The sequence below is a fragment of the Natator depressus genome, chromosome 21 (assembly GCF_965152275.1).
Source record: "Natator depressus isolate rNatDep1 chromosome 21, rNatDep2.hap1, whole genome shotgun sequence".
NCBI lineage: Eukaryota > Metazoa > Chordata > Testudines > Cheloniidae > Natator > Natator depressus.
In genome coordinates, this window is record NC_134254.1 from 15,873,823 (window position 1) to 15,899,791 (window position 25,969).

A 25,969-nucleotide genomic window follows, 5' to 3' on the forward strand; every position below is an offset into this window, starting at 1 on the left:
GATCCAGAGAGAGCTCTCCCTGGGTCCCTCATGTGGGGGCGGGGGTCGTCCCCGGCCTTGAAGCCCAAGCCTTGTTCTTCCCCTGCCCCTGCAGGAGCATCGGCGAGCGGAGCGGGCGGAGCAGCAGCGGATCCGCAGCGAGCGGGAGAAGGAGCGCCAGGCCCGCATGGCTGTGAGTGTCCCGCCTCCCAGAGCAGGGGAGGGCCAACAAAACCCCCAGCGATGGAGTCGGGTCTAGCCTTCTCCCCTGTCGTCATAGAATCATAGAATATCAGGGTTGGAAGGGACCCCAGAAGGTCATCTAGTCCAACCCCCTGCTCGAAGCAGGACCAATTCCCAGTTAAATCATCCCAGCCAGGGCTTTGTCAAGCCTGACCTTAAAAACCTCTAAGGAAGGAGATTCTACCACCTCCCTAGGTAACGCATTCCAGTGTTTCACCACCCTCTTAGTGAAAAAGTTTTTCCTAATATCCAATCTAAACCTCCCCCATTGCAACTTGAGACCATTACTCCTCGTTCTGTCATCTGCTACCATTGAGAACAGTCTAGAGCCATCCTCTTTGGAACCCCCTTTCAGGTAGTTGAAAGCAGCTATCAAATCCCCCCTCATTCTTCTCTTCTGCAGACTAAACAATCCCAGCTCCCTCAGCCTCTCTTCATAAGTCATGTGCTCTAGACCCCTAATCATTTTTGTTGCCCTTTGCTGGACTCTCTCCAATTTATCCACATCCTTCTTGTAGTGTGGGGCCCAAAACTGGACACAGTACTCCAGATGAGGCCTCACCAGTGTCGAATAGAGGGGAACGATCACGTCCCTCGATCTGCTCGCTATGCCCCTACTTATACATCCCAAAATGCCATTGGCCTTCTTGGCAACAAGGGCACACTGTTGACTCATATCCAGCTTCTCGTCCACTGTCACCCCTAGGTCCTTTTCCGCAGAACTGCTGCCTAGCCATTCGGTCCCTAGTCTGTAGCGGTGCATTGGATTCTTCCATCCTAAGTGCAGGACCCTGCACTTATCCTTATTGAACCTCATCAGATTTCTTTTGGCCCAATCCTCCAATTTGTCTAGGTTCTTCTGTATCCTATCCCTCCCCTCCAGCGTATCTACCACTCCTCCCAGTTTAGTATCATCTGCAAATTTGCTGAGAGTGCAATCCACACCATCCTCCAGATCATTTATGAAGATATTGAACAAAACCGGCCCCAGGACCGACCCCTGGGGCACTCCACTTGACACCGGCTGCCAACTAGACATGGAGCCATTGATCACTACCCGTTGAGCCCGACAATCTAGCCAGCTTTCTACCCACCTTATAGTGCATTCATCTAGCCCATACTTCCTTAACTTGCTGACAAGAATACTGTGGGAGACAGTGTCAAAAGCTTTGCTAAAGTCAAGAAACAATACATCCACTGCTTTCCCTTCATCCACAGAACCAGTAATCTCATCATAGAAGGCGATTAGATTAGTCAGGCATGACCTTCCCTTGGTGAATCCATGCTGACTGTTCCTGATCACTTTCCTCTCATGTAAGTGCTTCAGGATTGATTCTTTGAGGACCTGCTCCATGATTTTTCCAGGGACTGAGGTGAGGCTGACTGGCCTGTAGTTCCCAGGATCCTCCTTCTTCCCTTTTTTAAAGATTGGCACTACATTAGCCTTTTTCCAGTCATCCGGGACTTCCCCCGTTCGCCACGAGTTTTCAAAGATAATGGCCAAGGGCTCTGCAATCACAGCCGCCAATTCCTTCAGCACTCTCGGATGTAACTCGTCCGGCCCCATGGACTTGTGCACGTCCAGCTTTTCTAAATAGTCCCTAACCACCTCTATCTCCACAGAGGGCTGGCCATCTCTTCCCCATTCTGTGATGCCCAGCGCAGCAGTCTGGGAGCTGACCTTGTTAGTGAAAACAAGGTCAGCCGTCCAGCTGGGAGCAGCTGCTGTTACCCCTTCTCGTACTGCAGGGACCTTCCTTCTAGGTGTGGGGGACTCCCCCTTAGTGCAGCTTCTAGATCAGCCGGCAAGGACACTCCAGACCCACCTGGGACTGAGACTCCTAGGCCCTGCTTGGCCCAGGGAGCTGGTGGCCACATATTACACCAGGGCCCCTTGGTTGAGCTGCAGCCTTGGGCTGGGCTGCTCACAGCTCTCCCAAGCGATACAGGGCTGGGCTGGGTTAGCGCTCTGCTGGGGAGAGCTTGAATGAACCTCCAGGCAATGGAGGAAGTGGTGTTTGCTTCATCACAGGGTGTTCTTCCTCCCGAGCCAGCACCCAGCTCCAGAGGGGCTCAGACAGGGGCCTGCACCACTTGCAGTGGTGTTAAGTGACTGCGTTAACATGGTGACAAAGCCTGGTGTCCAGGCTGATGTCCAGTACCGGTGACTGCTGCCCTGAGCCCCACTTGCCCTCCCACTTGGGGGAGTTATTCACGGCTGGTGCACCCTGGCCACTGCAGCATGGGGAGGTGCCTGCAAGGGGCAGCAGAGCCCATCGGTACAGAGGCAGCTATCATGGCATGTGACTGTGCAGCCCTTGGTCTGGTCTGTAGCTGCCTGTGTGTTCCCAGTGGCTCTCCCTCTGCTGAGTCTGTCTCTCCAGCAGCAGTGAGTTCCCCTGGCTTCCCTCGAGACCCCTCTTGCTCTGGCTTTACCCCTGACAGGAAGAGAGAGCCCGCAGAGAGGAAGAGGAGGCCAGGAAGAAGGCGGAAGAGGATGCCAGGAAGAAGAAGGCTTTCTCCAACATGCTGCATTTTGGGGGCTACCTGCAGAAGGTACGATTCCAGCTTGGGGTGCTTGGGAACTGGCCATGGCGGTGGTAGCCAGAGTCCCCACCCAGTAGCAGGACTCAGGGTGTGTGTTCGTCCTGCTGTTTACTGGGGGCCAGATGCCAACTGGGGACCCTCATGGCAGCATCTCTCTCTGCAGCATGCCCAGTCCCCATGGCATCCCAATGACCCTGGGCCGTGCTAAGCTGGCCTCTGGCCAAAGCGATTCTAACTTTACCACTGCCTGCTCCTCCCACTCCTGATTCTGTTCCTTTGTCTCTGTTCCTGAAAACCAGAGGTCCCTTTGCAATCAGGCTGCTTCAGTCCTTGGAGCTGGCATAACTGAGTGGCTGGTGGCAGGGGTGGTGGGTCGACTCTAGGTGCAGAGAGTGCATATGGACCACCCTCAGGGCACAGAGAACATAAGAACGGCCATACAGGGTCAGACCAAAGGTCCATCCAGCCCAGCATCCTGTCTTCCGACAGCGGCCAATGCCAGGTGCCCCAGAGGGAGTGAAGAGCTAGGAAGAAACAACACTAAGGCAGCCAAAGGCTGGCTAGTGCCGCGGGAGGAGCAGCCTGCAGCAGCTAGAGGCAAATGTCTGTCTGAGGGCTGTAGTTGGGGGCTCCATCCCACAGTTAAAGGGGCCAGCTGTAGGGGAGCATGCTGGGAAAATTCCCATGAAAGGAAGACCCCCAAGTGGAGCGTTAAGGGGGTGAGGGAGAAGGAGCCTGAGCCGAGGGCAGAGGTTGAGGAGGAAGGGGCCGTTGGTGCAGTTCCACTGTTCTGTCCTCCTTTGCTTTTGCAAGGACATTGTGCTTAGATCAGAAAACTCCAGGGCCCGACTCTCCTGCTGCCAGAGAGGGGTGAGTCTCACTGAAGCTTCCTGCATCCTTTGGAGGTGTTATTTCCTGTGCGATAAGGTCATCGCCAGAGCATCAGACTTTAGCCGCTCTCCCTACCCACTAGACAGAACCATGGCAGTCACCTAGGGCGGCCTTCTTGCTCCCTTCTCTGTGCAGGGCACTCAGCCCTCAGGACTCTGCCACGCAGACTTTACTGGCACGACAGGCTGCCTGTCTTCCAGGCTGTTTGTTCCGTGGCTGGTAGTTTTGGTGCTGTCCATGCCCTTCTGGGCAGAAGTACCATTTTTGGAAGTATTACAGCTCCGCCTAGGGGCCCAGCTGAGATCAGGCCCCCTTGTTCCAGGTGCTGTGCGCCCACAGTGAGAGAGAGTCCCTGCCCTAAAGAGCTCACAAGCTAACTATATAAGACAAAAGTTAGGCAAGGGAAACTGAGTCACAGAGCAGGCAAGTGACTTATTTGAATAACCCAGCAGGTCAATGGCAGAGCTGGGAATAGAATCCAGGTCTGCTGAGTCTCAGCCTAGTGCCCCCTCCACTGGACTAGCCTCATGGCAAGTGGACTTCCTGAAAAGGCTGGCTGGGGTGGGCATCTTGCTCAGCTCCGCTGGGCTTCCCCTTTGGAACCTCTCCATGCCATTGAGCTGTAGGGGTCATGCCAGCTCAGTGCTGGGGGAGGAGGGGGAGAGCTGCGGCACCGGGGGAGGCGGGGGAATTAAATTCCCTCTGACTCGGGCCAGCTGATGTCTTCAGACAGAGAAGAAAAGTGGGAAGAAACAAACGGAGCGGGAGAAGAAGAAGAAGATCCTCAGCGAGCGGCGGAAGCCTCTGAATATCGACCACCTGAACGAAGACAAGTTGAGGTGAGGGTAAGGGAGGGACTGGGGCAGTACCCTCCCCCACCGCCCACAAACCTACCAGGCTGGAGACGAGCTCACAGACCGGTGCCTGAGTCCCAGAACCCTTTGCATCACTAACCCAGAGGGGCAGCAAATCAACCTGCCCCCTCCCACCTCTTCCTTCACCCCAAGCGAGGCCAGCTGCCCCCCCTCCTGTACCAGACTGTGTGAGCAGCCCTCACCACCAGGGGCAGCGCTGCGCACTGCGGTGGCCAGGCTGCCCGGGTTGAGCTGTGGGATGCAGGCGTGCAGATGCAGGGGGGAGCGCCGAAAGGCAGTGAGTGTGCCGTGCTGGGGTGAGAAAGCAGCAGCAGATCATCTGTGACCCAGCAGCTCTGGGCTGCCTCAGCCCTCGATCCCCATTACTCTCGCTGCAGATGGCAGCTGTGGCTGCCGGCTGGGATGGAATCATGAGCAGCAGAAGCGCAAGCCCCCAGCATGGGAGCCAAGAGGGAAACTCCAGGGCTGTGAGTAAGTAGTAGGCTGGTATAGTCACAGGGGCTGGCCACTGGGGGAGCTGTGATCACACACCCTATGCTTGCGTTATGTTCCCATCATGGACCAAGGGCACTGCATGGTCCACAGTGGGCTAAGCACCAACAGGCAGCAGGTGCCGACATGGCGTGAACTCAGGCATTGCTCCAGTCCCCTGTATCTACCCTCCTGGGGGGCAGAGCCTAAAGAACCTCATGACAAGTGGGACTGGAGGCTGGTGGAGATCGGAACTGTGTGTGGTTCGGTGAATCACATGGATAACCTTCCGTGCCCCCCTGCATCTCCTCACTGGCTCCCCATGGCTTTCCCCCCAGGGACAAGGCCAAGGAGCTGTGGCAGAGCATCCACGACCTGGAGGCTGAGAAATTCGAGCTGCAGGAAAAGTTCAAGCGGCAGAAATACGAGGTGAGGGTTGTTCTGACCTCAGCTTCCCCCTGTGGCCCCATCTCTGCTGTGGGGAGCCGGCTGAGGCTATTGTACCCAGCCTGCCAACTGTATCACAGGGAAACCTGAGGAAAGCTCCCTCATTCTCCTGGGGATGGAGGTTGGGATGAGATCCCCAGTCCCATTCCCTAACCTGGATTTGAACCCAGCTCTCCAAAAGTGCAAGGCCAGTGCGCTCAGGTGAGTTGAGCCAGACCCTGAGCTGGTGTAAATCAGCAAAGTGCTAATGACTCCAGCAGAGTTATACCAGTTTGTGCCAGCTGAAGTAGTGGCCCCAGAGCTTTAGTGAATGCCACGTGAGCATTGTAGACCCCCAGCTATCAACACTGCAAAACAGCCTGCTGGACGTGGACACCTGTGGATCGTCTAGCCAGCTGGAATCTCCCTAAGCAGCAAACACCTGTCTGTCTGTCACGCCCTCCTGTTCTATACACTCACAAGTCTCCTTATGGCTGGATTATTTTATGCTCTCTCCTAGCACAGCGAACAGATAGCTGAACTGGCTTTGAAAATCATGCCTGTCTATCACATTTCCAGTGCACCCATCACCACACCCAGGGTTCACTAACATTGTTCACCATCCACACCCTCCCTCAGCACAAGCAAAGTCTTTGTGGTTGTGTGCTAAACCCTGTCAGGGCATGGCTGGTGTCTCACCAAATTTGGCTCTGGCTCATGGTTGAGAAGTTGTCCCAAAGAAGCCACGGTTGAATGTGGCTTCCAACCATGGCAGCCCGAGTAGGGCATCTGCAGCCTGTAGCTCCAGATCTTTTTTCTATACATCTTTGCTCTGGGTTCGGTCCTGTAAGTGCTTAGGCCCAGATCCTCAAACACATTTAGGTGCCTAACTCCCTTTGAGGATCTGAGCCCGAGTGCCCATGACTTGCGGTGAAGATGAGCGCCCGTCACAGCATCAGGCCCTCTCTCTGTTAACCTCCCCTCTGAGAGCTTGCTTGTGTCTGCCTTTTAATGGTCTCTTCTCTCTAACTCCACCAGATTGTCACACTCACTGCTCGCTGCGATGAGCTAAGCAAGTAGTAAGTACCACCCAGCTCACTGCCGCAGCTTCCTGCCTGGGTTTGTGCTTGACACGCTGGCTGGCTGAGAGGGAGCAGACAGTCCTGCTGGCATAGGGAAGAGCACAAGCAGAGATCTATGTCCGTGAGCCATAGATCCAGGTGGGATGTATTAAGATGGAGGTCTACTTAGGGGCTAGGTAACAAATGGATAGATGGGAAGGTGAATGAGTGAGAACCTAAGAATTGCCAGCCCAGATCAGCCCCCATTCCCCTATCTAGTACAGTCTCCTAACAGTGGCCAGAACCTGCTGCAACAGAGAAAGGTGCAAGTAATGTCGCAATCGAACATCCTGCCCCTCGAGGGAGATTCCTCCTGACCCTTATCAGCTCGTGCCCTGAAGCATGACCCTTTTTTGAAACCTGTTTATGAAGGGACAGAGGGGTGAAAGAAACGGGGAATGCTCTACATTAAAGACCCCATTACCTGGTTTTAGAGCTATTGGTAACTCAGAAGTGCAGGATCTTGAATGCCTATGGATCAATCTGCTAGCAAACAAAGCCCAGGACTGGCTACTGGTGGGGGGCGGTCTTTTATAGACCACCAAATTGAACCAGATGACTGGGTCAGTTACTCCTTAATTACCTGGCTGTAATGTGTGGAAAGGAAACATTGTAGTGTTATGGGGACTTCTGTTTGAGAGATACTCACTGATGGTCTCCTGCAGCCAATAGAAAACCATTAGAATTTCTAAAAATTATAGGCGATGGATTTTCTAACAGACAGTGCACCCGGCGCAAGGCAGACCCATTTTGGCCATCATTTTGAAGATTAATGAATCAGTGGATGGGAAGTTGGTGGTTGTCTAGGGACCGAGAATCATGCCCTGATTATGTTAATTGATTCATAGATTCCAAGGCTGGAGGGGATCATTTTGATCATCTAGTCGGACCTCCAGTAAAAGGCCAGAGAACTGCTTCAAAATAGTTCCTACAGCAGACCTTTTAGAAAAACATCCAAGCTTGATTTAAAAATTGTCAGTGATGGAGAATCCACCACAACCCTTGGTAAATTGTTTCAATGGTTAATTACTGTCTCCAGTATAAATTTACACCTTCTTTCCAAGCTTAATTTGTCAGTATAGAGACACAGATGGACTATAAGGTGGATAGAAAACTGGCTAGATCGTCGGGCTCAACGGGTAGTGATCAATGGCTCCATGTCTAGTTGGCAGCCGGTATCAAGTGGAGTGCCCCAAGAGTTGGTCCTCGGGCTGGTTTTGTTCAATATCTTCATAAATGATCTGGAGGATGGTGTGGATTGCACTCTCAGCAAATTTGTGGATGATACTAAACTGGGAGGAGTGGTAGATACGCTGGAGGGTAGGGATAGGATACAGAGGGCCCTTGACAAATTAGAGGATTGGGCCAAAAGAAATCTGATGAGGTTCAACAAGGACAAGTGCAGAGTCCTGCACTTAGGAAGGAAGAATCCCATTCACCGCTACAGACTAGGGACCGAATGGCTCAGCAGCAGTTCTGCAGAAAAGGACCTAGGGGTTACAGTGGACGAGAAGCTGGATATGAGTCAACAGTGTGCCCTTGTTGCCAAGAAGGCCAATGGCATTTTGGGATGTATAAGTAGGGGCATTGCCAGCAGATCGAGGGACATGATCGTTCCCCTCTATTCGGCATTGGTGAGGCCTCATCTAGAGTACTGTGTCCAGTTTTGGGCCCCACACTACAGGAAGGATGTGGAAAAATTAGAAAGCGTCCAGCGGAGGGCAACAAAAATGATTAGGGGACTGGAACACGTGACTTTTGAGGAGAGGCTGAGGGAACTGGGATTGTTTAGTCTGCATAAGAGAAGAATGAGGGGGGATTTGATAGCTGCTTTCAACTACCTGAAAGGGGGTTCCAAAGAGGATGGATCTAGACTGTTCTCAGTGGTAGCAGATGACAGAACAAGGAGTAATGGTCTCAAGTTGCAGTGGGGGAGGTTTAGGCTGGATATTAGGAAAAAACTTGTTCACTAGGAGGGTGGTGAAACACTGGAATGCGTTACCTAGGGAGGTGGTGGAATCTCTTTCCTTAGAAGTCTTTAAGGTCAGGCTTGACACAGCCCTGGCTGGATGATGTAGTTGGGGATTGGTCCTGCTTTGAGCAGGGGGTTGGACTAGATGACCTCCTGAGGTCTCTTCCAACCCGGATAGTCTATGATTCTATGATCCAAACCGCTAATATATATACTTTGTGCTTCAACAGGGCTAATTTCCCAAAGCTGATGAAAGTTTTATGAGTGAAATTGAAGTGTGGGGGGGATTTAGATAGTAAAACATGAATGAAAATTGGGATTTCTTAAACAAGAGTTGATTCGGTTGTCATCACTGTATAATTAAGAAATAGAACAACTTTGCTTAAAAGTCCATCCTGGTTCAGTGGAGAATTTTGAAGACATCAATTTAGAAATAAATAAAAATCAAATGGGGTGGGGGGAAGGAGAAATAGATCACAAGCAATATATATGAGTGGTTATGAAGTGTAGAAAATTAATAAGAGAAGCTAAAGACCTCAAGTTAAATTTCATGGCTGGCAGGTCTAAGGACAATAAAGAGGTGTTTTTTAAGCATGAACAAAAGAAATCCTAATAATAGTTTAAGCCTGTTAGTAGTGGTGATGGTAAAATTGTTAATGAGGCAGCAAAAGCAGAAGTGTTCAATAAATATTTCTGTTCTGTATTTGGAAAGAAGCAGGTTGATGTACTCATCAGATGAGGATGATAAACAGTATCTGCTAATTTTAAATCGGCAGGTCTGTATAACTTGCACCCAAAAGTCCTGAAAGAATTGGCTGAGGAGATCTCTGGCCCGTTGATGTTAATTTTGAATAAATCATGCAATACCTGGGAAATCTCTTCTGGCCTTAAAATCTCTGAATCTAATATAACTCTAGATGTTCCCATTATAGTTATCTATATAAAGGTCGCATCCTTGTTTTTGCTCTTAAAACCAAATGACCAAAAGTGGCCACTGATATTGGGTGTTTCCATTTTGGGGAACTTGAGTTGAGATGCCTTGTGGCCGAAACAAGTAGCCACTTCGGAAGATGTTGGCTTCATCCTCTCTGATGTGTGTCAGGGTGAATCAGGAGGTGGGGTGTGAGTGGATAGGTGTGTGGGGAGGTAGTTGGGCAGAGTAAGGACTGATTTGGGCTATTGCCTTCCTCGGGTCCAAAAGGGCCCAGATGCTGTCTGCTCTCTCCATGCCCCTCTGTGAAGTGTGTTTGAACCTTGCCTGGCTTGCAATGCTACCTAGGACCTCGACTCACTCAGTAAGGGAAGCTACGCATCCCTTGCCATGGGACATGTCTGGGTAAGTACACGAGCCCTTTCTAGACTGTTGATGAGCAATAACTGTCCTGTCCCTGTGCTCGGAGTACAAACTGAGTCAGCAGTTTTGGATCTAACCAAACCGCCAATGTTCCTAGCCAGCCATCTAAGGATTTGCTTTCCAGCTGGTGACCGCCCACACCACCCATCCCCCTTCCTTTCCTCCTGTGCACATGGCTCACTTAGTCCGTACAAGCAGGATGCGTAGGGCCTATGTGTGAGGCTGGAGATGCACAGGGCTGCAGCAAGTTTGCACAGGAGACCTCAGATCCACGTAGCCCAGCTACCATAGACACAGAGCCCATGTCCCATCATTCATGAGAGCCCTGGCAGGATGGCTGCTGCCCCGTCTAGGCACAGCTGAGAACAGCTTTTGCTTGCTCCATATCACCATGGGGGTCGGGCTCTACCATTCATCTCTGTGCAGCAGGCATTGTTCTGTGGCTGGCCTGGAGAGGCTGGTCATACAGGAGAGAAGCATGGGGAAGAACACCTGCAGAGGCTTGGCCTTGTGAAAGAATCTCTTTCAGTTCCTCTATGGAAGGCAGGCAGTGAGTGTCTCTCACCTGATGCCACCGAGAACAGCCATGTGGGCTGCTCTCTGCATTCCCATGCACCGGTCGGAAGTGCAGCAGATGAGAGCCAGGTCTGGTCCATGATGAGAAGACCAGATGAGAAGGGGATTCTCTATTGGAGCTGCGGGTCACAGACCTGCCCTGTGGCTCTCTAGCTCCCAGCCTGACGTAACACAGCCTGTGCTACCCACCATCACTTCCAGGGTCTCCCTGTGTCCGGGCCTGGACTAAGCAGGTGCTGTGGACTGCATGACGTGGCCAGGCCGCTCTAGAGGGTCAACTGGGGAGATCATTTCCTGCTCTGTCTTCCGCTGCCTTCTGGCAGCCCCCTGCCCAACGCAAGTGTCAGCCCCAGGCCTCACTGTCCCTCTGTATTTCTCTTGCAGATTAATGTTCTCCGAAACCGAATTAGCGATCACCAGAAGGTGTAAGTACCAGGGCTGCCTTCTGCCTCCCCTCTCCCTTCCTGCCACCCTCTTTCAGCACTCGCCTGCTCTACTCTCTGCCTTTCCCCTTGGCCCCTCCTTTCCCCTCTTGTTGCCCCCATGGCTCTCATCTCCCCTTCCCTTGCTGCTTCCTCTCCCTTCCCCATCTCTTCCTTGTCCGTAATTTGTTCCTTCACCTGTCCTCCGCCTCCCCTGCTCACCCCGTTGCTACTGCACCTTGACAGGCACACAGAGAAGATCCCGTGATCTTTGTTTTTATCCTGCTGGTGTCTTCATCCTTCTCCTCCTCCTGCTCCTGCTTATACATTTCCCCATCCAACCCCCCCCCCTCCTTTTTTTCCTCTAACCTCCCTGTCTCCATGTCATTTCCCCTTTGCACCACTTCTCCCTTAATCTGGCATAGGGCGAGCCAGATCCACCTCTAGTGGCTGGCCCACAGCGAAGATGACAACCTACTCTTGCTGCCAGCTGAGAATCCTTTAGCTCAAGTGTCAGGAGTGCTGGGTTCAGACCCTGATGATGTGGTCATAAGCCTGTGCTACTGGCCTCCCTTGTCATGATCCTGTATCAGATATTGATTGGCTACAGAGCTTACATCTGAGTGAGATACACACCAGGTGTGTTCAACATAAGGTCAGTTTATGCTATGCCAGGTATGGCTGAGGTTTGCTTAAATAAGGTATCTTACACACACCACCACGTGGTGGCTGAACGGTATAATATAGTTAGCATTCCGTTACATCTCCCCCTTTAAGTGCTACATTCCTACCATTTGCAATAGTTACATGCTGTCTTTGGAGTTCAGTACTGATCAGTCTAAGTGTCTCTGAAATTGTACTGGTTTTCTAATTACATGGCCTGAATGCATAACGCCTCGCTCATCCGGCTGTCCGTTAGTTGCAATGACTAGCTGTGGTCGGTTTGGAATCTTTGAGTCGTCATCGCGTTCTGCATCCACCACCTGTGGAGTTTGCTCCGTTGATTGCTCTTTCTGAGGAACAAACTGTAAGTGTTGACGGTTTCTGTTCAACTCTCCAATGTCGGTCTCGATCACATGATCTGGTCACTACATTTTTTTTCTTGACAGCGGTTGGAGTTGTCCATCCATCTTGTCCATCTGATTTGACATGAACTTAGTCACCTGGTTCTAGACCCGGCGGTGCTCTGAGTGAAGTCTGTTGTAAAAGTGTGAGCCTTTTTATCCAATTTGGCTACTGTCTTTGTGTCTGGCCACTTTGGAGCTAGAACTATTGTTCCAGTTTTGGAAAAGAACATGAGTTGTCTTCCCACTAGGAGTTGTGCAGGACAACATCCAAGAGCTGGTGTTGATCTGTAGCTCAGAAGAGCAAGGAACGGATCTTCCTGCTGAAGGATTTTCTTGGCTGCCAGTACAGCTACTTCAGCCTTTCTATTCGCTTGTGAGTAATGTGGGCTGCTAGTAATATGATCTAAGTCCTGTTTCTTTCAGAATGACTTAAATTCTGCTGCAGTGAATTGTGGTCCATTGTCTGTCACTAGTTCTGGAATACTAAAGATAAGCAAAAGAGCACTTCAGTGTTTCGATAACACTGTGACATGTTGTCTTTCAAGTGTAGTGTTTCTATGTACTTGGAAGAATAGAACACAGTGATGTCCTCTGAATTCACATGTATCTGCGGCTAGTCTCATCCAAGGTCTCTCTGGTAGGGGTGTAGTTATTAAAGGTTCTTTGTATTGCACTGGTCTGTTAGTTCTGCAATGTTCACATGCAGATACTTTATTCTTTATGTCTTTGCTGATGCCTGGTCACCACTCCAACTGGTTGGCCTGTTCACAGCATTTAGTTAATCCTTGATGTCCTTCATGGATGAGGTTTAGGATTTCTCCTCTCATTTTGTTTGGAATTACAATGCAGTTGCCTTTTAATCATAAGTCCTTTGACTTGCTTAATTCTCCATGCAGTACAATGTAGTCTTTTTGTCACTTACTTAGTGTCCTTTTAGATACTTGGGTCAGCCACCCATAATGTAACTTAGAACTTCCTGAAGTTGCGTGTCTGTCAAGGTTGCTTTTTGTAGATGGAGTAGTTTTTTTTGTTTTGTTTTGTTTTTTTCTGACACTGGTCTGTATGTGTCCACGAACGCCTCTACATCATCTTCAAGCTCATGGGTAGCTGAGTGTGATGCTGGGCTCTGTTACCGTGTCTGGTACTACCAGCGTTTCCCAGGAACATATTTAGCAATTGGGTTAAATTGAATCAACCGTAGCAATAGACATTGGCATCTCAGTGGTACTTGATCCAGGTCTTTTCTGTTGATGAAGGTTACAGGTGGTCTGAGTGGAAACAAATCCGGTCTGCACCGATATCGGTAAAAGGTCTCTCCTGCCCATGCGCTTGCCCGTCTCTCCTTTTCAATCGGTGCATATCGTTTTTCTGCTTCTGTGAATGAGCAAGAGCAAAATGCAGCTGGCTTCTACTCAGAGCCCTGTTAGTGCAACGATACACCACCTAGTCCATAGCTACTTGTATCTGCACTGACAATTGTGAATTTCTGCATATCATAGTGCTTGAGAATTGGAGCTATGGAGATCATTTCTTTAACCGTAGCCCAGATGTGTTGGAATTTCAGTTCAATCAGTGGTTTTGTTACTGCAGAGAGGCCTTGTTGATATCGAGCAAGGTAACTTACTATCCCTAGTACATGTCTCAGTTCTGGTGATGTATTCCACCAATGAAGGTATTCAGTTTTTGAATGGCTTTTACTTTCTCAGACCTAGGACTGGTTCCATCTTTGTCTGTCCCAAAAACACAATTTGGGGCAGGCAGAAAATGCACTTTGCCTGGTATAGCTTTAGCTTCAGGCTGACTGACCGATGTAGGCCCAGGACTTCATTGAGGGTTTTGTTTTTCTTCCATCAAAGAACGATGTATCAGAATATCATCCATGAAAAGTACAACTCCGTTTGTGTTTGTTAACAGTTCTGCCGTCTTTCTTTGTGAACTTTCAGGTGCACTGGTGATCCCAAAAAGTAATCGTCAAAAACAAAATCTCCCAAAGGTGCGATAAATGTAGTCAGTTTAGCACTGTCTTTGGCTAAAGGAATTTGCCAGACTCCACTCGAGGCATCCACCTTGGAGAATACTGTTGCTCCTTTCACTTGGGGAAGGAAACCATCCAGTGTGTGTATGGGCAGCGGGGGTGTTGATGTTTTGCCACCATCATACGTGATCTGGGCAGTGAATTCTTTCTTTACCACAGCTGGAGTTGTTTATCCTTTTTCTCCATCCCACTTGTGACCCCATGTCATGCTCCTGGATCAGATATAGATCGGTTCCAGAGTTTATTTCTGAGCATGATACACACAAGATGTGTTCATCATATGATCCTTTAACGGACTGCCAGGTATGGCTGAGTTTAGCTTAAACATGGTATTTGACACGTACATAGCATCACCTGGTGACTAAACGGGATAATACAGTTCAGCATTCCAGTACTCACACCCAGCTCCTTTCTTTTCATCCTAGCAGGATCTCTTCCATCTCTTGTCTTGCCTCCTCGGTTCTCGGGCTCCCTGTTCCCCCTTGTCTTTGTTCCTCCACCACCGTTCCCCTGCCCTCTTACCCTACTCACTCTCCTGGGCCCTGCTGAGCCTTCGTCGCTTGCTGTCCCTTCTCTCCTCCTTTCTTTCACTTGAGTTTCTCCCTCCTCCTTTACCCTCTCCCAATGTCTCTTCTCGTCCCCCCCTTTCCTTTTCCCCCCTCTTCCACTCAGCTCCTTTTTCCTCCCCTGCTCCCGCCCTGCCTACTGCTGCCGTCCCCTCCCAGCCCCCTTGGCTCTGATATTTCCTTCTCCCCTTGTTGCAGTTCTTTGAGCTGCTCTTGGTTTTGAGACCCATCTGCAGTGGATTCTGGGGGCCTGGCCCCATAGGAGGATAGTGGGAGGGCCTGCGTATGGAAGGTGCTTGCCTCCAGTGGATCTCAGAATCCACAGGCCCCACCCCCACGGGAGCCCCCCCTCTCCCCCCCCAATCTTCACTCTCTTTCAGAGGAGCGGGGATGGGCTGCCCTCTGTGTGAGGCAAATGCAGGCAGCGTGATACCTTACAGCAGCCTGGGCTGCTGTATCTGAAAACCGTGTCCTCTCTCCAGCCAGCCCAAGTGGCACAGAGAGGGACCCAATCCTGAATGTCTCAGACCGACAGTCCGTCTAAACCAGTATCCTGGCCTCAGTCGTCCTATCACATGGCGTAAGGGTGACAGGATCAGGCCCTCCATTGCCATGGATCCTACCTGGCCCATTCTGGGCCAGATCCCCTGGTAAACGAGAGGGGTTCCACTGAACGTTGGGAATTCCCATTTCCACCAGGTGAGGGCAGGGCACCAGCCGGTTTGGATACAATTCTCTCTTGCCTGCTTTCTCTTCCCTCTAATTCTTATCTGAGGATCGGCGGGTTTGAGTCTGCTCTCTTTCACTGGTGTAACTGTTTTCAATGCCATTTTCACTGGTGTGAATGAGAGGGGAATCTGGCCTCAGGGGGTTACTTCTGATTTATACTGGAGTGAGTGAGAGTGGACTCAGGCCCATCACTAGAGCTTCCTACAAAAAAAAAAGGGGAGGGGGGCATAATTTGAGTGGAAAATCTTCTCAAAAATTTTGTCCCTTTTTTAAATCATGATTTTGAATTTCAGAACCTTTCAGCCCACTCCATGCGTTACATCTCCAGGCCCATCCCCTTTTGCATCTGTCCCACGCCTGAATCAAACCCATTTGCGGCTACATTTGGACACGTGGCTGGGGGCAGTTTGGCCGGAGGGTCGTTTTGTCCTTGGGAGGGGAATGGGAATAAGCTGTGGGAGCAGCAGACCTTGGTAAGGCATCGGGCTCATGTTCCCGTGTGGATGTCTCTCTAGTGATCAAGAGCAAGGGGCAGAAAGAGACCGGGGAAGCCCAGTAGCTAGCAAGTCATTTAGCCTTTGCCTTGAGGCATCAGCCAATCTTTAACCTGTACAGAGGAGTAGAGCACCTTTTAAACCCTGCTCTCTGAGAATCTGATGCCCAGTCATGTGGCAGCTAGGAGCATTCTGCACTGTTTACGCCAAATCTCTCTTCTCTCTTCCCCTCTGACGTGACCCGGCCCTACAGCAAAGGGTGAGTAGCATGGCTGTCCTTGTGCTGCGTGGGGCTGATCCGGTTTACACTACGTGCATGCTGCATGGGGAAACCGGTTTGAAGTGAAGCTGAATCTGGGGGGGGGGGGGGGGGACTGGGAGTGGTCTAAGCAACTTCTTGTCACCATGGTATGTTTGCCAGGGCCACTTTTCATAGTGTCCTGGGGCTTGGGCAGGGGAGCTATGAACAGACCAGAGCAAGAAGGAAACCTGGCTCCTTTGGGCTCATCTTATTGGAAGGGTTCAGTGATTACAGTCAAAAATCTAACTCCTTAGAGCATTGTTATGTTTGGATCTTGAGCTCTGTGATTGGTCATTTAGTCACATGGGGTGGTTTCTCTTCTCTGATTGGATACACTGACCCTTATAAGCAGAAGGAATTTCTGAGGCATTGAACTTGTCAGGCACTGCAAGCAGCTGGAGGTATACAAGCTTCAGGGCTTGTGGGACCTGGCAATCTCAGCCTGACCTCTCTGCCCCAGGAAGAGCCGTGGTCCCCCAAAAGAGTTAGCAATAGAGGGCTCCTCTCTGGGGGAGGCAGAAGGGAAGGCCCAAGCCCCATTGACTGGCTGCCAGGACAGAGTTGGGAATTTGTTCTGAACTCTGGGAAATAAAGGTCACTTTTCTCCTCACTGACTTGGGGCTGGATCCCTCCTGGTGTAAGGCATCATTGCTCTCTTGACTGTAATGGAGTTGTGCCAGTTTACACCAGCTAAGGGTTTGGCCCAGGCACTTTGACACACTGGCCAGTCCTAATGACCACAGACACACCATCTTGGCTTGTATTCACCTCTGCACCACTGTCTGGGCCCTTCCCTGTCTGACCAGGCAGAAGGGCCAAGTGAGCAGAGCACATATAAAACACATGGACTGGAATGCTCTTAGACAATTTCACTGCCACCCCCCCCCCCCCCGGGCCTGATTCTCTTCTTATTGGCACTTGGTGCAAATAAGGAGGGCCAGTGTAGACGAGAAAAGAATTGGGCCCAATGCACTCGAATAACACCCACTCACCATCACTGCCACTTGGTGGAGGGGGACATTGTGTAGCTGTTTCTACCCTGGCCAAGTCCTCAGGATTGACTTCTTCATTGTTTTCCTAAAGACTCTTTGGGATGAGAGAGGGGGTGTCGCTGACTGACATACCTGCCTTGGCAAAGAGTTTTGGCCAGTCTATTTGGGTCCAACCTTTGTCCATGAAATGCGTTTGCTAAGAGCCAAATCCTAGCTCCATGAAAGCCAAGGGTAAAGGCCCCTTGACCAGGATTTGACCCTAGGGAAGGCTGCCCCAGAGATTTCCTCCCTTTGTTTGCAGTGAGCTTCAGTCTTCCCTTCCCTCTCCAGCTGGGAAGAGAGCATAGCTCCTGGGGAACCCAGACCGCTCCCTGCTCTCAGCTCTTTTCACACCCCCTCGAAGGAACACCTTTCAGCAGGTGCTTCTCTGCTTCCCTTCCAGCTCGAAGGCTGCCCGTGGGAAGACCGTGGTTGGCGGCCGATGGAAGTAGCACCCTTCGGATGGGCACGAGGCAGAGGAGAGGAGAGGCCCAAGCACGGAGCGGTGCATTCCTGTTTGGTCAGCCAGCTGGATTCCATTTTACCACAGATCCTGCACGAACCCACCCGCCACCCCAAAGGACACAAACCCGTTGTGCTTGCACAGCTCTCACTGCAGGGGCAGCACTGTGTGTGTGTGGAGCAAATGCTTTGCTAGGTCAGTGCTGCTTGCTCTTTTCACCGAACCCCGGGATGCTACTGTGTCTGTAAATAAAGAGCATCAGAAAGGGAGATGTGCCTTTCCTGCCCAGCCATATTCCATCTGGCCTGCTTGCTAAACTTGACCTACTGCCCTGTGCCCAGAAGATTCAGGCTGTGGAGCTGACCCTCAGCTGGTGTATGTCACTGCGGCACCATTGAACCATGCGAATAAACGCTACCGGAGGATCAAGCTCGCTGAGTGCAGCGGAGCTATGTTGAGCTCCAGCAGCTGAGTGTCTGCCCCCTGCTAGTGCTGGATGAACCTTAGTTTCAGAAAGGTCCCAAAACCGTTGGTTGAATTCCAAACAGCCCACTTGATTTTGAGAAGCTGGGCTGGGAGACTTGGAAACCCATGCGGGGCTTGTCTACATGGGCTGTTTGGGTGCAGTAAGCCGGGATGTGAATGTACAGGGTGCTAGCTTGCCATGCAGCAATGTCCCGTGTGGACACCGCCCCAGTGCACGGAAAGCTCTGAGAGAGCTTTGACTTAACCTATGTCCACACTACAGAGCCACGGCCCGAAAGGGGGAGTTCTGCCAGTTCAGGAACACAAACTCCCCCAATGACATTGGCGCTCTGCTGTTTGCACAGCTGCGTCTACACTGGGGGTTCTGTTGGTGTAGCTCCGGCACTAGGAGTGTGGCTTTTCACACCCTGAGAGACCTAGCTAGGCTGCTATAAATTCTAGTACAGACCAAGCCTTCCTGCACTTTACAAGCAGCAGCAGCTACAGCGGACTCTGGGACTTTCGCGGCACAGTATCTGCGTGGGACGTTGCCACTCAGCAGTGTAGCGGGCTGTAGGTTTATACCCTGGCCAGCTGTACAGTAATGTCTCCTGCAGATAAGCCCTTAATCACGCTCGTGAGGCACGTCCAGCTATTGGATGGGTCAGAAGTGTCATGAGGCTATGGCCCCTCTCCCACACTATCCCAGTGCTCAATCGCTGTCATAGAGTTAGAGCTGTGGGGTTGTCTTGCTTGTGTCCCTGTGAGTCTGAGACAGGAGCAAGGGTGAAAAACCGATCTCTGTCCTGCTTCAAGTCACAAACGACTCCCTCTCTCATTTCAAATCCACTTGGTTTAGTTTCATGACATAGCTCTTAATGCTGAATGCTCCCACCTGGTGCAATGGAAGGAACGTGTGCTTTTCTCACGTGCCGGTCTCTCATGGTGCACAGGGCCCTTGGATATCTCTTAGTGGCCTCCTATGCTCCCATGGGCAGGCATTGTAATCCCAAGTGCCTCTGGGCCTGCCCCATGGAGCAGGCGGTGGGTTGTCTCTGCAACCCCTCTTGCTCCCATGAATAGTTGGAGGCCCTGCTGCCAACTCCCACCAGCTCCCTGCCTTGCCTTCCAGATTGGTAGACCCAGGAGCCTTTGTTTGCTTCTGACACCATCCACTGAAGATGTGAGCCAGCGCGCTCTGTAAATCCATACCTGTGGGTCCATCAACTCAGCTCTCTTAGCGGGCGAGCCTGGAGTATTGCTGTGACTAGTCAGCAGAGCAGCAGCTGTAATATTTGCTGCTGTGTACAGAGCAGGTCCACTGCAGATAGAGGTGGATATAATCTCTTGGCAATGGGGCTGGTGTATGATTCTGCACACGTGTGTCAGGGGAGAGCCTGTTTGGGCGTTGGGCCTTGCCATCCCCGACTGGCCTAGCTCCTAGGACAGTGAGTACCTGGCTGTTTCTCAGCAGACTCCTGTAGTGGACTAGGGCCTGGCTCTGAGTAGCTGCTCAGTATGGACCATGGGAGGAGGATCTACAACAGGCTCTATCTGCCCACAAATGGGTGAGACGGGTGGAGGGGGCGACCTCATGGGGTCCTTCGTCTTGCAGTGCTGTCTGTCCGGCTGCCTTCCCTGTCTGCATCCACCACACTAGTGCTCCCGGGGCATCCCAGCCCTGTGCTCAGTAACTGAGCTGGCTGGCAGTGGGGTCAGCCGACTGGCATCTCCCTACTGCCCCCTGAAGGTGGGTGGCACCATCCTGCCCCCTCCAAGGACCCCCCCTCAGGAACTGGGGGCACACCAGGCCTCAGCCTCCCTGCAACGTGCCTCTCTGAGTGGGAGTGACCATCCACACCACAAAAGGCCAACGAGAACGGAGGGGGCCCACTTGACCTTTCCTGGGCGGGGGGCAGAGAGGAGTGTTCCCTGCCCGCCCCCCGGCGAACGGGCCCGTGTGGTTGAGCTGGGGCGTCCCCGGTGAAGCTGATCTGGCAGAACTCACAAAAGGCCAGTCCGTAGGGACCATCTGATGGCAGCAGGGGCCTCAGCCTGGGTGGGTGGGATCGTTTCCCAGCTGTCGTCTGCCACAGAGGCCATGAGCAGGGGGCACTGGGGGCTTTGCTCTAGCTTAGAGAAACAGCCTGACATCCCTGTCCATGCCAGGAGCTGGGACCCTGGCAGCCATGCAGAGAAAGGGCCCCCACACCCACATGGGCTCGCCACGAGGTGGCACCATGCACGCGCTCCCTGAAGGCCTGGTGTGCTGCTGGCCACACCCCGGGGTGCCACCTTGCTTCCCACACAGCCGCCTGTTTAAAGCAGTGCTGGCCCCCGGCCAGGCCAGGATGATGCGGCCACACCTGGGCGCTCTCCCAGGGCAACGCTCAGGCACCGTCCCACCCCATGCGTGGTGTTCGGTAGCTGAGCCACGAGAGAGCAGCTGAGTCAGCATGTGGGGAGAGCCAGCTCTCAGCTGAGCCTTCCCCAGCCACAGCCCCCGTCCCTCTCCACCCTCCCTCCTGCCTCAAAGGCCTCTCCAAGTAGTCAGCTGCCTGCTGGCTTCAGAAGGGCCAGAGACCCGGCCGGAGACCTAGTGGCGGAGGGTGGTTTCTCTGACCGAGCAGCAGAGGAATGCAGGGCAGTAAGAGCGATGGGGGATGTTAGCGTGGTCAGAACCCAGCCTCCACGTGCCCGCTGCTGGGGTCAGGCTGCAGCACCAGGTCCTCCGGAGATGCCAGCCATCCAGCAGCAGCCTTCTGCTCGCTACAGTGGGGCTGTGCAGGTCAGAGCAGAGGTAGGGTGCAGAAGCGATCAGCTGGCTCAGGACCATGCTGCATGCCTGGGAATCCCTTAGCCATGCATGTGGAAAGGGAACAGGTGCCCATCCCTGGTGATCGCAGAGGCACCGTAAAACGTTGTGCTTGTGAGTGACTGACCAACGGGGTGATGCTGGGAGCTGCCCCTTGCTAGGCCTTCATCTGACGGTGGGTGGTACGGTCTCCTCCGCCTGCTGTAGATAGAAAGAGGCATTTTTGGCACTCACTGCTCTCTGGGAGTCAAGGGGGGAGATAAGGCTGGCAGGACCACACACTGTGCCCCAGCAAGACCACCAGGGTCAGGCACATTCTGCTGAGGGGATGGCTCTGGCAGTTCTTCAAAGTGCCAACCTGTGGTACCCCTTTTTGGCCTGTGTTGAGCCTGAGTCAGCTGTGACCACACGTTCCACATGGAGCCTGGCACCCAGTGTGCACCCAATATTCAACCAACCTACACCCAATGTACACTCCACATGTACTCCGCATAATTCCAACATACACCCAGTGTACACCCAACATGCACTCAATGCACACCCACCGTACACCCGATGTACACTCAACATTATTCAGCATACTTCCAACATACACCCAATGTAATCCAACATACACACAACGTGCACACAACTTGCCGAGCGCAATGGAAAAATCTGCCCATACATTTTGGTGCCTACATGGACACTGAGCTTTCTTGAAAATCAGGCCTTGATTTGGCAAAGCCTTTAAACGTGCTTACTTTTAAGCATGTGAATAATCCCATCTGTCGCAGGGTGACTGGCCCTTTAAGAGGGAGAGGGGACCTGTGCACCTCTGACTGGTCGGCTGCCACTCAGGTTTAAGAGAATGCACTTGGGCTCTGTAGAAAGGGAGATTGTTAGGAAGGGGCAGGTGACAACTGCCTGAAAACAGAGGGAGAAATGGCAGCTGGGGGAAAGGAGCGGAAGGAGCGCTGTACCTGTGAGTTACCCGTGATGAATGATGAGGACTGGCTAGCACTGGGGAGCTGGGCTGAGTGGCAGGAGGGCTTGTGTAAAGGTAGGTGGGGATGAACCAGCTTGGTCACTGCAAGCAGAGCTCGAATGACTCTGTAGGGAAGCTCTCAAGAGAGGGCGGAGTAGGGCTCAACAAGGAGACCTGGGGAGGGGGCTGCTGTAGGAAGCCCCCCTTGCAGCAGGCCTGAGGAGCCCAGGAAGAAGGTGCTGGGGGGAGGGAGGTTCCCCTGAGCAGGGGTAGGACTGTCCGGTGAGGAGGCCTGGGAAGGAATCTTGGAACTCTCAGGCAGAAGGTCTAGTGAGTGGAGGCCAGGAAGAGGGACTGACTGGTTCGTGACTCTCTGGTGGGTTAGCTGGTGACGGTTCCCTTTGAAAGGTGTTGAAGAGCTGTGGCATTGTCCTTGTTTTGTTTTGATGTTCCTTGGATGGATGGACGGATGAAAGGGAAACTGAGGTGGGGTTGTGCCTGAACTGCCATGGCTGGCCTCCGGAGGGTGCCTGTGATGACATTTCCCCATAACACCCTCCCTGCTCAACAAAGCACATGCTTCTGTTTTGTCTGGCTGTACCAGAGCCTGAATGTGGAGCTGTACGTAGCTGTAACCTTATAGCCCACAGCACCCTTATGAACACCTTTAGCCTCCCCAGATGTAAACCAAGAGGCAACAGGAATGAACCTTGCAGGACTTCATATGCCTGAAGGCAGGCAAACAGTTGTAGAGCAATACCAGGTAGCGGTCATGAGAGCCATGCAGTGCAAAACAGAGTGAGGTAGCTACTGTGGGCCTAGAGCGTGTCGAAGTGAGCCAGAATTTATGGAGTTTATGGAGGAGATGGTATGATGGGATAACATGATTTTGGCAATTATTTGATCTTTACATATTCATGGTAAATAGGCCCAATGGCCTGTGATGGGATGTTAGATGGGGTGGGATCTGAGTTACTACAGAAAATTCTTTCCTGGGTATCTGGCTGGTGAATCTTGCCCATATGCTCAGGGTTCAGCTGATCGCCATATTTGGGGTCGGGAAGGAATTTTCCTCCAGGGCCGATTGGAAGAGGCCCTGGAGGTTTTTCGCCTTCCTCTGTAATGTGGGGCACGGGTCGCTTGCTGGAGGATTCTCTACTCCTTGAAGTCTTAAAACCACGATTTGAGGTCTTCAATAGCTCAGACACAGGTGAGAGGTTTATCGGAGGAGTGGGTGGGTGAGATTCTGTGGCCTGCGTTGTGCAGGAGGTCGGACTAGATGATCATAATGGTCCCTTCTGACCTTAGTATCTATGAATCTGTGAATGTGCCCGTCCACCACACTGGGTTGAACCAGAGGGATGTATGTGCGGGACCTGGTATTTTTGTATTTATTCCTGGGTGTGATCTAAGCAAAGCGCTTCGTTTCCACCAGGGGAGGTGGCTTCTCCTGGCACAACAAGGTGACGTGGCTGTGGCAGAACAAGGCCGCATGATCCAGTCTCTGGTGCAAAGATGGGGGAATGGGTGGCCCTACATCCTACTCCTGGTATGGCCAGTGACACACGTGTGTGACCTCAAACGAGCCACCTTCTCTCTCCCTGTGCCCGCTTCCCCACCGGTCAAGCGGGGATAATAGTACTACTTACCCGCCTTTGCAAAGAAAGCACTTGGGTCCAGATTCTCAAAGGCATTTAAGCACCTAACTCCCAATGGAATCAATGGGAGTTAGGAGCCTAAATACCTTTCAGATCTACAGTTCAGGTCAAGGCCCCTAGCCAATGTTATCTCCACGGGTGACTTAATTGTGGACAGATGGGGGCGTGTGCACATAAGTGTATGCCAACCTTGTCCGTATAACCAAGACTTAGTGGGATGATTCTTAAGGCCTTGTAGTGCAACAGCTTCCTCCAGGCAGGCTCAACATGAGTTTAGGGCAGGTGAGTGAGTTGGCGTGAAGTGTGTGGGTATGTGAGTGGGAAGTGTCGCAACCCATCATGTAACTCATTGGAGACTGTCTGCCCTGTGTGTCCCCTGGAACAGGGCTACATTGGGGGAAGTGGTGGTGTTGTCCAGATCCACTTCCTCTTTCCCAGCCTAACCTATCTAGCACTAGTGAGAAATGTGCCCACCTTGCCTCAGTGGGGCTTACGAGAGAGCTGCTCAGGAAATGGGTTTTCCCATGGAAAACTTTGGCTTTCTCCCCCCCCCCCCCCAATAAACTGAAAAGCAAAAAACTAGGGGCTGAAAATGGCTGGAAACCCAAATGTTTTCAACTGAAACACCTCAAAACTGGGGGGTTCAACTTCTTCTTTTGAAGAAAGCAGATACTCTGTGGAAAACATTCCTTTAATCAAAAACCCAACTTTCTGCTGGGAAAACCCACATTCCAAGGGGAAAATCCCTGACCAGCCATTGCTCACAACCATAGCTCCTTGGCTCCTTATTGTCAGCAGTGCTGGGACTGTCTCTTGCCATGTGTTGGGCTAGGGGGCTGCATCCTGGTCCAGATCTTGCTGCAGTGAGATGGCCCTTTACAGCCACCCACCTCTGGGCAGGCAATGCATTTGAATGGTCTCCAAGCATAGCACATCATCTTGTGCAGAAACCTGCAGCTTGTTTGCTTAGCAGAGTCACCTGCGAGCCATATAATGCCTGGTCTTCATAACTGCATTGGCCTCCTATTTGGTTCCGAGAGCGATTCCTTGGATTTGAATTAGGGGAGGGAACAGATTAGGGCCCAGATCCTCAAAGGTATTTAAACACCTAACTCCCATCGTTATCAATGGGTGTTAGGCAGCTAAATACTGCCTGAGGATCTGGGTCTTGTAGCAGGGCATTCTGAGTTGAAAGTCCTATTTCTGGAACTTGCTTCCTTTCTGTGCACGACTGATAGACTTTAAGGCCAGAAGGGACCATTGTGATCATGTAGTCTGATCTCCTGCACGTTGCAAGCCACAGAACCTGCCCCACCTGCTCCTGCAACAGATCTATAACCTCTGGCTTGTTTGTTTCTTTTTAAAGACTTCAGGTTACGGAGAATCCACCCTTTACTCTAGTTTAAACCAGCAAATGACCCATGCCCCTTGCTGCAGAGGAAGGCAACTCCCCTCCCCGCAACTTTTTGGGGAAATCTGACCTGGGGAAAATTCTTTCCTGACCCCAAATATGGCAATTGGCCGAACCCTGAGCATGTGGGCAAGACCCATGAGCTCGCTACTTTGGGTAATGAGTGTGTTGAAGCTGCACAGGGTGTACAAACCCCGCCTAATCCTTGGTAATTACTCAGGCAGATGAATTCCACATTGCCATGGCTTCGCTGGTACCTGGGCTAGCTAGATCAAAGCTGGTTCGGGATGTCCACATGCTGCAATCACCCCTCGCGCCCCATTGCAATGTAGACCTCTCCAGACTTCCCCTGGGGGTCAGAGCTGGGGATTGAACCCTGGTACCATAGTCCCCAGCCCAGCCAATCCTCACCAACAAGACCATCCTGTGCAGCTGGTTTGGTTACAGTGCAGGATACATCTGTTTGCTCAGGCTTCTGCTAAATGCAGGTTGTATGTTCTCTTTAGGTCTAAGACTGGATTCTGCTAAAGCAGGTTGTGAGTGGCTGGACTGAAAAGGAAAGGGCTCTAGCTGTTGTCTGTAAGCTGCATTGTATATGAAGGCGAGCTGGCTTCCAGCTGAGCTCTTGAGTTATGGCTTTTGCATGTGGTCTCATGCCCAGTGTTTGCATACCTGTATCAGCTGGAAGCTGCGCTCTTCTCTCTGTTCAGTGCAGAAGTCAGTGAGAGGTGCTGAGTGTGGTGCCAGGAGTTATTGGCAGCCTGGAGTTTCACACCTATTTCCTGGATTTCAGATCCAGAGCAGGGCTTAACTGCGCACCCCTTTGGCCACACACAGGGCTCATGTAAACCAGTGCAGAGTCCCTGACCCTACCAGAGCTGTGCCAGTTTAGGGCCAGATCCTTGGTTGATGTGAGGTTTGGCTCTGGCGAAGCGCTGATCAGCTGTAGCTCCTGTTAAAACCCAGGGGAGTAGCTGACGCTTGGCAGCCTCTCAGAATCAGGCCCTACCCAGAGGAGATTGGGCGTGTGTTTTGATGGGCACAAATGCAACTGCTGGGTACAAAGAACTGACCTGAGAAGAGGATCCAGCCA

General features: G+C 51.9%; 1 protein-coding gene across 9 annotated transcripts in view; it reads left to right on the top strand.

The window, feature by feature from the left end:
- TNNT2 (troponin T2, cardiac type) overlaps positions 1-17,704 on the top strand; it is a 28,138-nt gene extending 10,434 nt beyond the window's left edge. For 3 of the 9 annotated variants that reach the window (XM_074936339.1, XM_074936341.1, XM_074936342.1), the window contains 6 exons: positions 95-172; positions 2,668-2,778; positions 4,390-4,499; positions 5,345-5,435; positions 6,471-6,511; positions 17,504-17,703. In XM_074936339.1, coding sequence (XP_074792440.1) covers positions 95-172; positions 2,668-2,778; positions 4,390-4,499; positions 5,345-5,435; positions 6,471-6,511; positions 17,504-17,552 — 480 coding nt within the window. In that variant the 3' untranslated portion in view covers positions 17,553-17,703. Of the gene's footprint in view, positions 1-94; positions 173-2,667; positions 2,779-4,389; positions 4,500-5,344; positions 5,436-6,470; positions 6,512-10,839; positions 10,985-17,503 lie in introns of those variants that run through there. The other 6 variants (XM_074936340.1, XM_074936336.1, XM_074936343.1 and 3 more) reach the window with 4 other exon arrangements.
- Positions 17,705-25,969: the final 8,265 nt, after the last annotated feature.